A 16,031-nucleotide genomic window follows, 5' to 3' on the forward strand; every position below is an offset into this window, starting at 1 on the left:
TTAGGTTTGAACCACCAAAAGCCACCTAACCTAACCCTTATATACGCCACTGCTTGTTGTACTGTGATCACATTTTTTTTTTTACTCCACAGCTCTAAAACAACTGTTTTTTTAACTGCACAAAAATGTAGGCAATACCTACCTGATTAATAACCGCCGAAAGGTAGATTAGGTAAGTAGGTACAGTTTTAGAATGTTGAGTCGATATTATAAAACATGACACATACAATTAAAAAATGATAATATACTATTCAAATTTATTGTAAATGGTAAAAAATTAAAACAACATCTACTATATTATTGAATACGTATGTATAACTTCTATGTAATTTAATATAAACTGATTTATTTTATGAAATAAAAAAATAATAAATAAATATATTTAAATAATAATTCTATGATTATCTAATATTACAACTAGGTAATCATTTTTGTATCAATAAGTATAATAATTTAGTCTTAACTTTTGGATTTGGCCTAATTATCTTTGAAAATCACCATGAAAATGTCTGTTGAAATTAATAGGCTTGTTGTTCTTTTGCAGTACCAACAATGATATTAAACACAGAGTTTTTTTGTTGAAAGATGCAAATCTGGATTAAGACATTTAATATTATCACATTATATTTTGTTTGAGCACAACCTAAAAATGTTTTCATTCGTCTATGTATTGCTGTTGTCTCAATGACCACCGACATTATCTAAAAATAAAATATGTAAGACGTTTGAATATATTTTTAATATTAATTAATATCATTAAAATATGCATAAATAAATGTCGATAAAAATCATGTTTTAAATAACCCGTTTTTATCATGAGTGGATAAAATTCGTTTAGTATTTACGTATCTCACAGAAGAATTTTTCCCCTCGCCACCGATAATTTAATGTGATTTATATAAATTCGATTGTTATTGATTTTATGTTGGTAATTTTTATATAGGTTATACCAAACGTTAATAATAAAAAAATTTAAAAAATCGTAGCAAAAAATAAAGAACCAATCATGATTTGCAAAGATTTGCAAATATTTGGGTGGAATGGAGGGATTAAAATAATATTGAGAGTATTATTATAATATGTTAAAAATACAATGATTGTTTGAAAAATCTGAAGCAAAAATGCTATAATATTTTCGTTTACCCACGTGGTAACATTGATCAGCGTGAAATTATTTTTTAGTTCTTAAGTTAAACAGTTTACCTGCGGTCATTGGTTATCGTTTAATTTTACACATGTTATATTATATTTTGTGGTCACTCGTTACACGACGTGCGATACTCATCATAATAAAATCATGCAAAACTCAACGTTTGTTGAAGAAAATGAAGAAAGTAGTAAAATAAAAAATAAAACACGAGAGTATTCGATAAGATCACGCATATTATCAACACTGCATAAATACGTACATCGATATTCGGGCGTAAGGTCGAAACAAGAAAAGTCATTGTCGGACGAAACTTTTAGTTATTAATAGATACGTGGTGTTTCGGATACAAATTATTAATTACCCATAATGTGGTATTATTAAAGAAACTCACGTCGGTGCATGGTTATATATTGTCTCACGAGCCGGGCAATTTCATGGGCTTGGTCAGTTTGTAGTCTAGCCACACGTTGCTGGAACAGGTTGCCACACTTGAGCTCCAAGTAGAGAGTGGCACCTTCGCCAGCTCTCACTTTTCTAGTCGATATCACTTCACTAAATGGCACTGTCGATAAGGTTTTCTAAAAACACGTAAACGTCGCCGTCGTCGAATCATTACATTTATGATGAGTATAAAAGATATTATATTATATGCCAATTTAGTGGTTGTCTATACTCACATGGGTAACAATGTGGAGGAAATGGACACCGGTTCTGTTCAGAGCCAATATCTGTTGATCTCCGCTGCGTTTGACCGCGAAGAAGCTAGACCCGAACAGCGGCCATTTGCTTAATATTTCTGTCAAAAAATGTACACAACAAAATATTATCATCACGATATAAAAGTATTTATAATTCCGACTGTTCAGTTGCAGAAAAGTAACTCGCAAAGCCACGCCGCAGGTTATGGCTAAAACTTTATTGTCTGTTTAATAAAAGTACTGAAAACGACAAACGTTATGACTTTTGAAGGACTTTTTCCAGCATATAAATAACATACGAAATTCGTTAAGTTATGTCAATGGATCGCGTCGTATTGAAGAAAGTGTCATAGTTTTCATTTTGCTTTTGCATATTTTTGCGTACCTCGAATAATATTATAATGAGTATTATTTTATATTTCAACAATATGTACGGACAATTAACATTTTATGGTATGTTTTGAAACTTTTAACTGTGGTGACGCGTCAACTGGGACAACAACACATTACAGTCTAACTAAATATATACAGTGCTTAAAAATTGTCATTACGATTTATCTCCAGGAGAATGTACAACTTTTAAGTACTCGCTATAAAACCGTACGATGTCGAATGAGCTTTAACATATACGATAAAACATTAAGATAAACAAATTATCTGTGTGTAGTTTTTTAAAACTGAAATTTGCTACCTCGTTATTTCATTGTGCATCATATTTGAATAACGATGGTTATTTTAAAGATTACAACATTTAAAAAATATTTTTACTCATGATAAATCATTGTGTTTGACGTTTAAAGTTATACTTGGACATTAAATTTAGTAAGTTTTTACAAAGTTATTTATATATTTTACTATTATACACGTGAGTTGTACATAAATCCTAGTCCTACAGTTACGTGTGCACTTACACAGCTGTGTGACGAAAACTTCAACTCAGCAAATTTATTCGTTTGATATAAGTCATAGTTTTTTGATATTCTTAATTTTAGTAGGATTGTTTTTGGACCTAATTGAAACAGATGAAATCAAGGTGATACCTTAGTATAGCATATACTAATATTAACGTGGAAATAAATATAAATATGGCTCACACATTCAATCTGAGCTATCCCTATCCTACACTCAATAATGGTAATGATTGCTATTTAATAGAAATGTCTACAAACAAAGCGAAGTACATATTATATGCATCAAGAGCACGAAATCATCGATTTTTCTGGACTATTCTGTATACCATACATTTCATTACATATCGTAGCTTTAATGGAAATTAAGTAAGAATAAAACATTTGTTTGTTTTAAAATGTTTAAAATTTGAATATTTAGCCTCTCCAGTGCCATTAGACACAGAGACTAGAAAGTCCAGTATTTATCATAGGTAGATGATGTGAAAATTGCATAAGAATAATGAGTTTGTGCAGTCGTGGAATAATAAAAACACAGTCGATATAATCACAATAAAACGCACCGAGTAGGCTTTGTCAGAAATTAGCTATGGCGTGGCCATTAATATTCCCTATAAACAGTAACATCTATAGTACCTACTGCATACGCAAAACCTGACGTAGGTAACCCCACTTAAATATTTTATTGTTACCATGGTTTATTACAGATAACGAATTTATGTGAACTAAAATACAAAAAAAAAAGAGTATCATATTTATTAAAAGTGTAAAATATACCTATATCTCAAATTACCTATGCATTTATCCTTACCAAAATATTAACATAATATGTTAGTATGTTAGATGTAAATGATGTAATATTATGCTTTATATTAAGTATACATTTATTTAAAATATTATTCTTAATTTGGAAAGAAATGTGTTTTAAGTTACAGATCATGTATGTTTTGTCACATACACTTTTGATCAAAGGAAAATCAAATTATTATGCATACAAATCATGTCATTATTAACGATTTTAATTCACAAAATATTTTTTTGATTTGAAATTTAATATTCATCGATGTTATTAAAACGCATATGATTTTATTCTATAATATACAATTCGGTGAAAAATTTTAAATTAAAAAAAAATATGAAAATGTATGATAATTAAAACTATTCGTTTATTTTACCCATAAGATTATATGATATAGGCAAAAATCAAGAATATAATTTGATTGTAGCGTATATTGCACGTGCATTGAAATTTAAACTATCGACATGACATTATAATCAATGTATTTAATATTGGCTGACAAATCTGTGATTTTAATTCAATTATTTATAAATTCAATAACTAGGTACTGATTACTTACCTAAAAATTGAGCTTTAGCTTCTACGCTGTGTAGGGTTTCAATTTGCGGCCAATTGTTTTGAACCATTTGCACCAGCTGCTGAGGATTCACTTCATTTTGCATGAGTGCTGGTTTGGGCAAAAGGAATTTTGTTTCTTTTAACGTTGGCGGCTGAACCATGTCAGCTGCTCGATGTAGTAGAGCGGCTAATCTACACACTTCATACTACAAAAAAAAAATCCACGTTATCCAAGTTTGGAGAAAAAACTACCTAATTCAGATTATTAAATATTTTAATCATGAGCCCGACTCACCAATAAATCTTGTGGTAACTGGCCGAAGGGCAAAACCAACAGCAAGCCTTCCAAGTAGTCGGGTGCGATTTGATTGAACAGCACTTGGACGTACAGTTGACTGTCCAGTCGCAGTGGGAAATACCAAACGGACCGGCAGAATATCAGGTAAAACACCTTAAACGACAGCGACAAAAACAATAACAAATCAAGCGGTTAGGAATGGATTTCATTTGATTTAACGTTCGCGGACCACGTGGTGATTACCTGTTGGTTTTTGTGAAGCTCAGTAGTCACGTCCAGTATGTACTCGTCAGCGGCCAACGGCATCGTGAACGCGTCGCCTTCGACGATACAGTACAGTGAGAATTCCTCCATTTCCAGCGGGTCGTTGACGTTGATCAGCGAACACATGCCGGCAATGACGTCGGCTACCACGGTTGTGGACTTCGTGTTGACCACGGTTTCACTGCCACCAGGCAACCGATACATCTGTCTCTTGGAATTACGACCGGCCGATACGGCGGTCACCTCCTCAACACTGGGCACGTTTTTCCGGCCACCGTATCTCAACGTCTTTCGCAAGTTCTGGAGGCATACGTTTGCAGTGCCTAAATAAACAAAAAAATCACATCTAATCACCATGCACAGTTGGCCTGTTATATGTATAGCAACACATATCGTTGACCGTAAATGAGTTAAGATTTAAAACTAATATAATTAAATTGCTATGATTAAATAATCATCAATTGTTTATTGTTTTGTACCAAACGTATTAATTGTAAATGACAATTTTTAAATAAATTCAAATACTAGAACTACCTAAAACGAAAAAAATGCCAACAGCAGTTTAGGCCTTAAATAAAATTGAATACAATAACAGTATTCGTTTGACAGATCATTTTTATTGGTGCATCAGAAAATTTCAAATTTTAATTTTTAATTAAATATTATTATTATTTTAAGTCTGACATGGACGAGATGGTTAGACGATGGTTATATAAGTTATAATGTGAGCACAACAAACCATAATTGATTATTAGTTTTAACTTATTACCGTGGAAAGCTCTCCTCTTGTCGTATGCAGCTGTTTCTAAGTACTTGAGCAAGAAAGGTCTTAGGTTCTCGGAGCACGTAAAGTACGCCGCGACGATACTGAGCAAACGCCATCCTCGTTGGCATGTCTCCGTTTTGTTGTTGGTCGTTTGCTTCATTAGCTGACAGTATACTTCATCTCTTAAGCTTTCAAATTTATGGCAATGCTGAACACACAAACGCCAAAAAATTATATTATTCATAATGTTTATACAGTTCGTGGTGTCCGAAATATTACCATGAGAATGGTGTAAACGCATTTGACTTCTGTGAACTCGGGCGTTGTAGGCAAATCGCCCATGTACCTCATAACGCATTCGAAGCATTCTATGGCCAGTGCGTCTAACTCCGGGTCCAATTTAAGGAGCGACTCGGGTATCGGGACATTTGTGTATTTTACCATTTCCAATTGTTCTTTCCACGTCCAATCGTCGCTCTTTTTCTTGGAGTTTTGTATGACTTTCAGCGAACCGTTGATTTCGCCATTCGCAGATTTCAGCATGTCAAACCTAGATGCACATCAAACGAAAAACATTTACATATTATATTTTTGTGAAACTCTAGTCGATAAATAATATGAATTACTTCTCCGAGCTGTGTCTGAAATTATACATGGCGAATTGAAGTAACGAATGTTTACCGTCATCAGCAGTCTGTAAGCAAATAAATTAAAAATATATTTAACGAAAACTATATAGTTACAATTATCAGAATATTTTAATTTTTCAAAAACATGGATAATTCGTTCGTACAAAGTGGATAGGTGGTGGCGATTCATGTTGTCTATACGGTGATGTTGGTTTGGAATACTTCGTGTTTGTTGTGTTTGTTTGTTGCCACCCTAAAAATAATGGTAAAAATATTTATGCAATTTAACATATCATAATCTGTACCATATAACTTAAGAAAATATTTTATATAGCTTATTATAAGTGACTACAATAAAGTATAATTTTATTTATTTACCTTTGTGTTCAGCAGCACGGATCTTTTCATCCTAAAATCATTAAAATACGATTTAATTTGAATAAAAAACATTTTGGTAAAAACAAAAACAACATAGAAGAAAAAGTGAAATATCTAATTTCTCTTCCTGAGACAATTTCATTGAAATCAATATGTTTCACTTTTGCTGAACAGTTTTGAGCTTGTTAACTAATTAATTAATATTATTCTGATTCACTTACCACTTGGCGGGGAAGACGACCAAGTGGTGCAGCGTCCTTCCAGAATGAGCTTATCATCGAGTGTATTTGCCTGGATCTATTAGAATGGAACGGTATTGTTTCACCCGACATTAAAGTGAGCTGTACAGAGCCTCCAGCTTTACCCATAGAGACATCGGCAATGTCTTCAAACCTGTTAAAATCCAACAATCAACGATTTAATTATAGTACTTATTAGTATATTATATTGCATATACAATCGGTAGAGAATGAAATTGCTTAAACAATAAACAAGATTAGAATTAGTTTTAACTTACGTCAGCGTTTGCATGATTTGAAATTGGTTTTCTTCTTTACGGAGTAAATGAAGACCGGCGTGAGCGATTGCTAAGTATTCAACTTCTCTGTGCTGATAACCACACTATATAATAACATTATTACAAGAAAGACGTTAAGATATCTCTATATCGTGCATTAAAAAACGATCATCAGACATTGTGATGAATATATCACACAATATTGAACATACCGAGACTGGAAATATGCGTGAAAAATACAATGGCCACTGACGAGCCAGCTCGACGATGGAGCGTTTGGTGCTGGCTTTGTGATGACCTGTTTGCATGTTGCTAGCTGTCACTCCAAAACGATCCAATAACTAAAACATTTTTTTCATAAATAAATAATGATTTAGAGAGAATTTTATGCAATCGCATTATTTTCATTTTAAAGGTTGACAATAATGTTATCGTTTTAAATATATGAATTAATTTTTTATACTCATATACGTACGTCCAACATCTCTTCGCGTTCGTCACCGGATATTCTGGCGTGTACCGAATGGAATTTGTTAAACATGTCGCTGACTATTTGACAAAATATTAAATGCAAAACCAACGGACTAGACATCGATTCTTTGGGGGTAAAAACCTGATGGGAACAACAAAACGGTTAGTATAATATAATAAGCGTAATTATCACTTAGACCACATCCGTAACTTATGCCATACATGACGGACGGTGTTAACTTACTTCCTTCCGAATATTTAACTTCCACGGTACGCGGTTATAAGTGAAATAGGAGTTGGCCGGCGTTTGCAGCAGTTTCGTGGACTGTCCGTCTTCGTTTTGCGTCGGCGACTGTATTCTGGTTTCGAGACGACCGTTGAACTCGGGGCCTTTTTCGACCTCGTGCTGTGGTTCTGTGGTGTAATTGTTTGGCACCGCGTTCCGGAACATATTGTTTTGGTCGTATTCGCGGGTCACGGGTTGTATTGGAGCTGGAGGACCGATTATGCTGTTCTTTTTCCTAGCAGGAAGATTTTGAAGTGATAAAATTACACCTTCATTATATTATAATAGATTTACGCTTAAACGAACGACCAAAATGTAGTGATAATTTATCATAACTACCATATCATTATAATTATCGAATGCGACTCACATGTTTTGATTATAAAAGCTGTTGGATCTTGACGGGGTGATTGGCGGTGGTGGCAACCGCCAGCCAGAGCTCTCGATTCGTTCCACTTGATTGCGTATCACATTGTTCGGTTGCACGTCCGAAGCGTCCTCTTTGACCACGCTTTGAGAATCGACACTGTCGACGCTACCCCATCTCCCAGCTAAAAATAACATCGTCGTTACAGGAAAGAACAAAAAACATTTCTATTTGCAAGTTACATCTAGTTTCTTACATTTTAAAATACCGCCTACATTTTTTGTTTTTACCAAAACTACACTACAACTATCAGGGCCCGATTACAGAGTGTAACATACATTTATATTTACAGTAAATGTACCTTTAAAATACCTGTTTTTACCATATTTATACCATATTTCGGAAGAAGCATAAAATATAGTGTAGTCTTTGATTTTGACTTACATCTGTGTATTCATAGAAGACAGTATACCGGCCCCTTGGCTTTTTCATATTATATTTCCCCCATCATTGTATTATGCGTAACCACTATAATTCTTTACTTATAGTATATTACAATGTTTATAGCTACTTTACTTCGGAGGTTTCTCTTTGAAATATAAAGTTTTGAATACCAAAAAAGATATCATCTTTCCAACCAATTTATATATATATTTTTTTTTTGAATTCTAAGCTCTGGTAAAGCATTTGCTTTAACCTCCATTAAGGAACGTCTTGATCACAATGCATAAAGAATTTCAATATTTTAACAAGTCTTCTTACCTAGTTGTTGCTGCAACAGTAGTCTCCTATCAGTGTCTAGTTTCCCGGCTGTCGGTATTGGCGTAGGCATATTGTTCATAGCTTGCGGTCTGGTCTTACTAGTTGTCGATCGTAGACTGTGATTGGCTGTGACCATTTCCAGCTTATGCTTCATTTCGTTGCTTATTCTTAATTTGCCTACACTGCCTGGACTAGGTCTTAATGCGCCAACTTCTAATGATTTATACGACGATTTGTGGACTTCTGTTTGCTCTTTAGGTGTTGGTTGTTTCATTACTTCAGACTGTTGTATTTCGTACTCTTCCCATTCGACTCCGTTCAGTTCTCCGTCTTGACTCGAGTCCTAAACACAAGATGTGATATAACATATAACACGCGATTACAATATTTAGATCGGGTTTTTCCGCTTCCGAGTAACCGGAAGTGAATTATTACTCATAATAATTTAATGTTTATGCATCGAATGTATTTGAACTTTGTAAACTACGAAATCTCATCGAAAGATTATAGAATGTAATTGATTTACTTACGTAAGTAATATCATTTATGAAATTCCAAAATTTAATTCAATCTAGACATAATATAAACTCACCTGTGATTGCTTGTGTCTTTGGTTTTGTTGTTGTTTGGACATTTTAAACTGCAAAAAACTTTGGTGTGACGGAAACCCGTTCATGTCGCCAGGCACACCATTGCTAGTGCCATCACTTGGCGGTGGCCATCTCCATTTACCAATGCGCACTGTTTTCGCTCGACCATACGGATCCATGAATGGCCTTACCTCGCTAGGATCGCACAAATCTGGTGGTGGTGGCATAGGAGGCGGCGGAGGCACAGCACTCTATGCAATTAAAACGTATAAAAATTATAGTCACACACAATAATATTATATAATATTCTAATACAAAAAATGTGTTAGCCTTACACTGTTATAAATGGCTTAACAATCATAATTTAAATAAGTATACATTACCTTTCCAACGTTAGAATCCATGGACGATTTTCTACTTTTTAACTCGCTCAAAACATTTGTAAACGTTGAATGTGGCGATCCTGCACGGAGTCCCTAAAACGTGTTAGCGAAAATAATACCATGTTCAAATATAACATAGATAGGTAATAGGCTATAATTAAATACTCACTTGAGACTTGTTAGTTGGCGTAGACTTATGTTTAGGAGGTGAATTGTTCCAGACACCTGATGTATTTTCAGGACCAACCTACATCACAATTGGATTTAAATGAACATTTTTGTGAGGTAATATTTAATCATAACATTTTTATTTAATAATTAGAGAATTGTTTCTATTGTTTTAGTTGGTAATGCGTTGACATTAAAACCACTTGATTGAGTAGGTAATTAAATATTATTACAACCATTCATTCAAGACAATAAAATAAAAAAAATAAAAACATAGTACTATTCGTATGCAAATTTTCAATGTTTATTACTTCCAGTATTTTAGTGTTCAGTTGAAGCTAAAAACGCCGGAAAAACAACAAACTACATTATTGTATTAAAATTATTAATAACGATTTATTTGTTACCTACCAAAGAATAATTTTTAATATACACTCGTAAAAATAAAATATATCTGTGTATTAATATTATAAACACTACAGATGAACGTATTAATGTTTTCCACGGATTTATTGCTGTTTTGTCATTAATATATTTTATTTTATGTTTGAATTCGTAATACAAAATAGATAATAACTTTGATGACAGTATATCATTTGTGTTTTTATCGTCGTGGAAATATCATTTTGATAATTGCATACTCTCAAACAGGCCAACGAGTGGATAGATTACAATAAATTGTAATTTTAATCTATTTACCAATACGTTTTTATATAGTATAAACGTATCCGGGTTGATAGAAAAATATGATAGAAAAACGTCGTAAAAATGACGATTGTCGGGTAGGTCGCTGTCTAATGTAACACTGCACTCCTAAACTGTACTGGTAGTTTCAGGTTATATTTTTGGAAGAAAAACATACCGGTGGCAGAAGCTGTTGCTGTTGGAGCAATTGGTGGAGTGCCTGGTTCTGCGCTAGTATTTGCTGCTGGATTTGGATGTTTTGAGCCATGGCAGATTGCAAGAACGCCTGGTGCAGGTTCGTCTGGTATGCGAGCATGCTGTCACCCGACGATCCGTTGCTGGTGGTGTTGGATGCGTTCGCCGGTACGCCGAGACCTGCGACGGTAAAATCAAATCCCATTTTATCGTTGTTGTTATTATTATTAGAAAACAATGGACGTAAAAACGAAACGTTTAAAAAAAAAACAGCAACAATCGTTGCGAACGCGAAAAAAAAATCACAAAATAATATAATTATGATTATTATTATTATTAATATCGTAACGTACGGGATTCGATAATATGTTATTATTATTATTATTATGCGATTGTGTTATTATTGTTTATCATTAACGCGACGCGTTGACGGTGTTGCGCGCCGATCCGTCGAATGACGCCGACGGTGCGTGGCCAGCAGGAAACGGGGCTGCAGGAGAAATTTATTTAGAGCGCACGCATCGCGGCGTCCGTCGTCTGCATGTGAACTCTCTCAGGCTATTGTTTTCGTCTTGTGCGACCGCGTTAATGACGATGATGATGATAATAATAATAATAATAATAATGGTATCGTTTTGCGTATATTACGCTGTCGTTGTTAACATTTAGAAATAATCGAACGCAAACAATGCGTCAAACTAACCGCCGTTTGAAGTGTTGAACATGTTCTGTGAGTTCATGGGGGGCATGAGTAACGACGGCGGCGAAAGGATGGTGGGCAACACTGGTGGCGAACCGATCAGTGGCGACATGCCGAACGAAGCGTTTCCGGACTGTCCGGAACCATTCTGCGGAAACATAAACGTATATTATAAATATTTAGAAAATAAATAATATATTGGATGCAGTTTTAAATAGAGACACACACCCGATAACTAATAATACAGTTGAATACAACAATATTATGTAAGTACAGGGTGGAAAATACCCAGTGGTGTAACTCGAGAGTAATTATTTTCTTTTTTAAGGAGAGGTAATATTATACATATGTATTTTTTTAGTAAATTGTGTCTAAATATATAGTGGGAGAACAGGTGACACTCTTCTACTCCTCAAATAAATTACCAATAATAAATCAATATACTATAAATTATTTTAGTGACAAATTATTATAAATTAGTACCTACTCAATTAATAATTGTATAAAACTAACTCGAGAAAATTCAAACTCAAGCATAATGATTAAAACAAAATATGTTGTAATATTCAATAAATCAAAGCTAATGAAAAAAAATTATTTTCTGTCGCTATAAAATGTGACAGATGTCCCCCCGCCCCCTCCCCATTATATTACAGCTAAGGAAACACTGTCTTTTCGTGTCAACCGTATGCGAATAGGGTGAAAAACGCCCACCTCGTTATTCTTGTTTATCGTTAACACGGTCGTCATATTACGATATATCATAAATCCATACCTGTTGCTGGGAAGCGACGCCTCTACCACCGCCCTTCACAGTTCTGGCAAACATCGAGATGTCTAACGACGACGGATCAAATTCTCCATCTAGCGACGGACTCTCGTCGAATCTCGAAGCTCGGCTGGTTTCAATCGACCGTCCTCCACCACCCTTTATCCTCTTGGCAAAGTCCCGAGAGTCCAGAGACTCGCAGTCTTCCACGGACTTGCTCTTAGACGAACCTTTAATTGACGCTGCTAGGGATCTGGCATCAGACAGCTGATCCAGAACTGGATTGAACAGATCGTCGAGGAATTGATCCACGTCCGACGCCTGCGACGGCACGCGTACCCGTCTGACGTGCGATGCTGATCACAAACATTAACCGACATAATATTTAGTAAAAATATATTATTATTTATTATAGTTACAACAAGAAGGGAAAAACAAAGTGGAATGCTGTAAATTATGGTATAATTATTATATTATAATTAAATTATAATGAAAATCGTTTTGGATTGACGGTGTGGTGCATGTTTAGAAAAAACACGCAATGGAAAAAAAAACGTAATATAACTGTAATAATAATATTATTGCCTGTGTACGTATTAGTACTACATTTCCGTGCACTTGTATGTATACCTCAAGGTCAAAACACCCGCAAGCAAAGACTGCTTACGATTCACATAACTGTGGGAATAGTGTTCGTCAAAAAGTTGAATACATTTCTAATCCAACTGGATTCGTTTGTTGAGAAAAACTTAAGACTCGTAACAATAATATTGTCAAGGAGATAATTATTTTTTTTCCTCTGCTGAATTAAATCATCGTTTTAGTTTGAATCGTAAGTTTTGTTAGCTGAAATCTCGCTAACGAACGCGTAATAATAATTAGTTTTGTGTTCACATCGCATTGTCAGATGCGCTGATTTAGTGGACTGTAATAAACTACACAATAATAATGTTTAATAATTACCTAAAGACGGAGCTTCGCTCGTGTCAGACATAGCACAGCTTCTCGCCTCAGACTTATCAGAATGTTTGTTATCCATTTGCGATTTAATAGAATGCGATCCACGTTTACCCGCATACTGTGATTTGATGAATCTGTGGGAAGTAATAGTTATTTTTATTATTTTGTTGTTAATACCTAGTAATATCATTATATTGGGTTTATATTATATAATCCAATCTAAGCATGTTTGATAAGTAACAAGCATTTCAATTATAATTGGTACCTATACGTTTATAAAAACAACAATTCACACTACTATATGTCAGTAAATGTATTTAGTTTTTTACCTGGGATGGCCCTTTATGTATGAACCTTTGTCGTCTTCACTTCTAGCATTTATATCTGGATAATCAAAATCGATTTGACTATGAGACATTACGTCTGATGATGCACTATAAAATTTTTACAAAAAAATAGTGATTAATTTCGATAAACAAAAAATTTACTTATTAATTAAACATTAATTGGCATAAAGGTATAAACAATAAAATTGTGGGGTGGTGTCTAGATTCAGTCCCGAATGTGCCCTAAATGTCAGCATCAGTCGGTGCCATTAGTTCTCAGATGGGTGGCCACCCGGGTTTTTAATGATAAATCACATACATGTATTCTAAAATCAACCATTTTCTCCTCTACAATATCTGATGACCATAAAAGTTGCCGGGCTCAAAATCAATAAAAAATTAAAATAACAATAAAAATACCCGTTATAGTTTCTCGTTTCACCCCTTTGACTGACTGACTCCAAATTATCGTCATCGACAGACTTGGCGATATCATCATCATCATCGTCGTCGTCATCGTCATCGTTCTCATCTTCACTATCTGTGTCTTTTTCGGTTTCTTGTATACGCTCCATTGACATGTATCGCTCGTTGAGCTTGCTATGCGATAGGCCCAATGAGTCTAATTTTTTCGGAGTAATCGCGGTTTGCGGTACCTGCAGTAAATGTATTGCAATATATACAATGTTACGCATGCTTCTTACGTCTTATTTACTTCTGTTATGATGATGAATTGGTTTCATTACTTACCGGTGTTATTAAATTGTCGAGACTTCTGGATCGACTAGTCTTCTCGAAGTATCTGTCATTTAAAGCAGATTGCCGTGAAAGACCGTTCTCTGCGCTATGATCTCGAGACACCGACCTCACTTTTTGCTAAAAAATGTAAATAAGAATCAAACCAAAGAAACAGATTGTCTAACAATATATATTCTTTATGATTCCGCATAACGAATGAAATACGTGTATCATACTCCTTTAACTATAATAATATTACTATAAGCATTATTTGTAAATCTCTTAGTCGCTGTCTATCAATAATTTAACGTCTGTATCACGAATAAAACGTAAGCGTATTATACACTCAACGCCTTGAGATACCGATGTTTAAGAATAATTATTAAATTCATTACATAATGACATTTAAGTATTATTAGACGTTTCTTTGGAACATCATTCATCTATTCATATAATACTTGTACACATTTAATGTATAGATGGCCAACGAAAAACTAGTACAAAAAATATTTTAAAATTTACGCATTTCTAGGACGGGCGTAATTAACCGTAATTAGACAACTTTTTTATTCAGTGCGTTAAGAGTGAATTGTATAACATCGTCTCTCGTCTTATAAAAGCAATAATATTATGTTTTATAATAAACGGTATTATCAAATAATATAATAACATTGAGCAATATCGAACCATTTTTACATCACATCATGTTAAACTACGATTAAATGTAGTAACACAAACTTTTTGACTCACCGGTTTCGCCATTGGCGGTTGGGGTGGCGGCACGGTTGGTCTGCGGTTCACGGACACGGGTTCCACCTGTTGGCATCGGAAAAACGATTATAGAACGCGTGCGAGAATTAGTGCGTGCGCGTGTACTGTACATTATTAATTTTTTAACGGTGTTTAAAATAATAAAATGAGTATAGAAAGAAAATTGGTATTGCATGCGAGGACCCGATGGGAATAAAACAATTTTGAGTAACACGGTAAACGATGTTGATGCGGATAGATATATTATAAACGGAACAGAAAGTTTATTCAAAAGCTGTTATCTTAAAAAATAATTAGGTTATCACGTAGACAACACGTGCGTGCATTTAAGCGGAAGGTATGAGAAACGCAACGATTGTACACGATACCTTCGAAACAGGCGTCATCGGCGACGACGGTTGTGGTGAGTGGGGCGGCTGTCTGCCCACCGGATATCCAGGCGGCGTTTCCACTTCAGATATGGAGTCGAACACGTAATCGAACCCGTTTCTCTGGTCGTTGTCTAGCGCCACAGTCCATCCGTTGCACTCGGCGATTCCCCTCTCAGCCAGAAGGGCGGAAGCTACCGTGTGACACCGCGTCCATGATTCGACACCGGCGGTCATCGTCTCGCCGTCGGGCATTGCGAATTCCAGTGCCGTGTTGAATCGCTTCCGGTTAGCCCGCCATTCCAGAAGACATGGAGCCGAAGATCGGGCCGGCGGTGTGCAAGTATGCCCTGAAAGCAGCTTTCTCTGGCACACGCTTTTGTAGCCATCGTAACCGTGATCAGAAACGTACCTGTAAAGAGATGAAAAAAAAATAATGCTTTTTTATCACAAAACACTTTTCCAACAGATCGCAATGATGTATATAGGTATAATGAATTGAAATTTTAAACGCGTTTCGAACGATTT

At 34.8% G+C, this 16,031-nt stretch overlaps 1 protein-coding gene across 3 annotated transcripts in view; it reads right to left on the reverse strand.

Annotated features, from left to right (window-relative positions):
- Positions 1-229: 229 nt before the first annotated feature.
- Positions 230-16,031, reverse strand: part of Myo10A (unconventional myosin 10A) — a 58,604-nt gene continuing 42,802 nt past the window's right edge. For all 3 annotated transcript variants that reach the window (XM_089218706.1, XM_089218707.1, XM_089218705.1), the window contains 30 exons: positions 15,504-15,915; positions 15,115-15,180; positions 14,377-14,502; positions 14,047-14,282; positions 13,630-13,734; positions 13,304-13,434; positions 12,347-12,696; positions 11,575-11,719; positions 10,855-11,051; positions 9,994-10,071; positions 9,825-9,917; positions 9,444-9,692; positions 8,852-9,194; positions 8,093-8,273; positions 7,681-7,957; positions 7,441-7,578; positions 7,178-7,306; positions 6,966-7,069; positions 6,670-6,841; positions 6,449-6,479; positions 6,235-6,323; positions 6,068-6,135; positions 5,721-5,991; positions 5,445-5,649; positions 4,655-4,998; positions 4,409-4,564; positions 4,115-4,319; positions 1,828-1,946; positions 1,542-1,728; positions 230-701 (listed from right to left, as the gene is read on the reverse strand). In XM_089218706.1, coding sequence (XP_089074832.1) covers positions 682-701; positions 1,542-1,728; positions 1,828-1,946; positions 4,115-4,319; positions 4,409-4,564; positions 4,655-4,998; positions 5,445-5,649; positions 5,721-5,991; positions 6,068-6,135; positions 6,235-6,323; positions 6,449-6,479; positions 6,670-6,841; positions 6,966-7,069; positions 7,178-7,306; positions 7,441-7,578; positions 7,681-7,957; positions 8,093-8,273; positions 8,852-9,194; positions 9,444-9,692; positions 9,825-9,917; positions 9,994-10,071; positions 10,855-11,051; positions 11,575-11,719; positions 12,347-12,696; positions 13,304-13,434; positions 13,630-13,734; positions 14,047-14,282; positions 14,377-14,502; positions 15,115-15,180; positions 15,504-15,915 — 5,227 coding nt within the window. In that variant the 3' untranslated portion in view covers positions 230-681. The remainder of the gene's footprint in view (positions 702-1,541; positions 1,729-1,827; positions 1,947-4,114; positions 4,320-4,408; positions 4,565-4,654; positions 4,999-5,444; positions 5,650-5,720; positions 5,992-6,067; positions 6,136-6,234; positions 6,324-6,448; positions 6,480-6,669; positions 6,842-6,965; positions 7,070-7,177; positions 7,307-7,440; positions 7,579-7,680; positions 7,958-8,092; positions 8,274-8,851; positions 9,195-9,443; positions 9,693-9,824; positions 9,918-9,993; positions 10,072-10,854; positions 11,052-11,574; positions 11,720-12,346; positions 12,697-13,303; positions 13,435-13,629; positions 13,735-14,046; positions 14,283-14,376; positions 14,503-15,114; positions 15,181-15,503; positions 15,916-16,031) is intronic.

This window comes from Diuraphis noxia, unplaced genomic scaffold (genome assembly GCF_037042655.1).
Source record: "Diuraphis noxia isolate RWA-SAM2 unplaced genomic scaffold, SU_Dnox_SAM2 contig0002, whole genome shotgun sequence".
NCBI lineage: Eukaryota > Metazoa > Arthropoda > Insecta > Hemiptera > Aphididae > Diuraphis > Diuraphis noxia.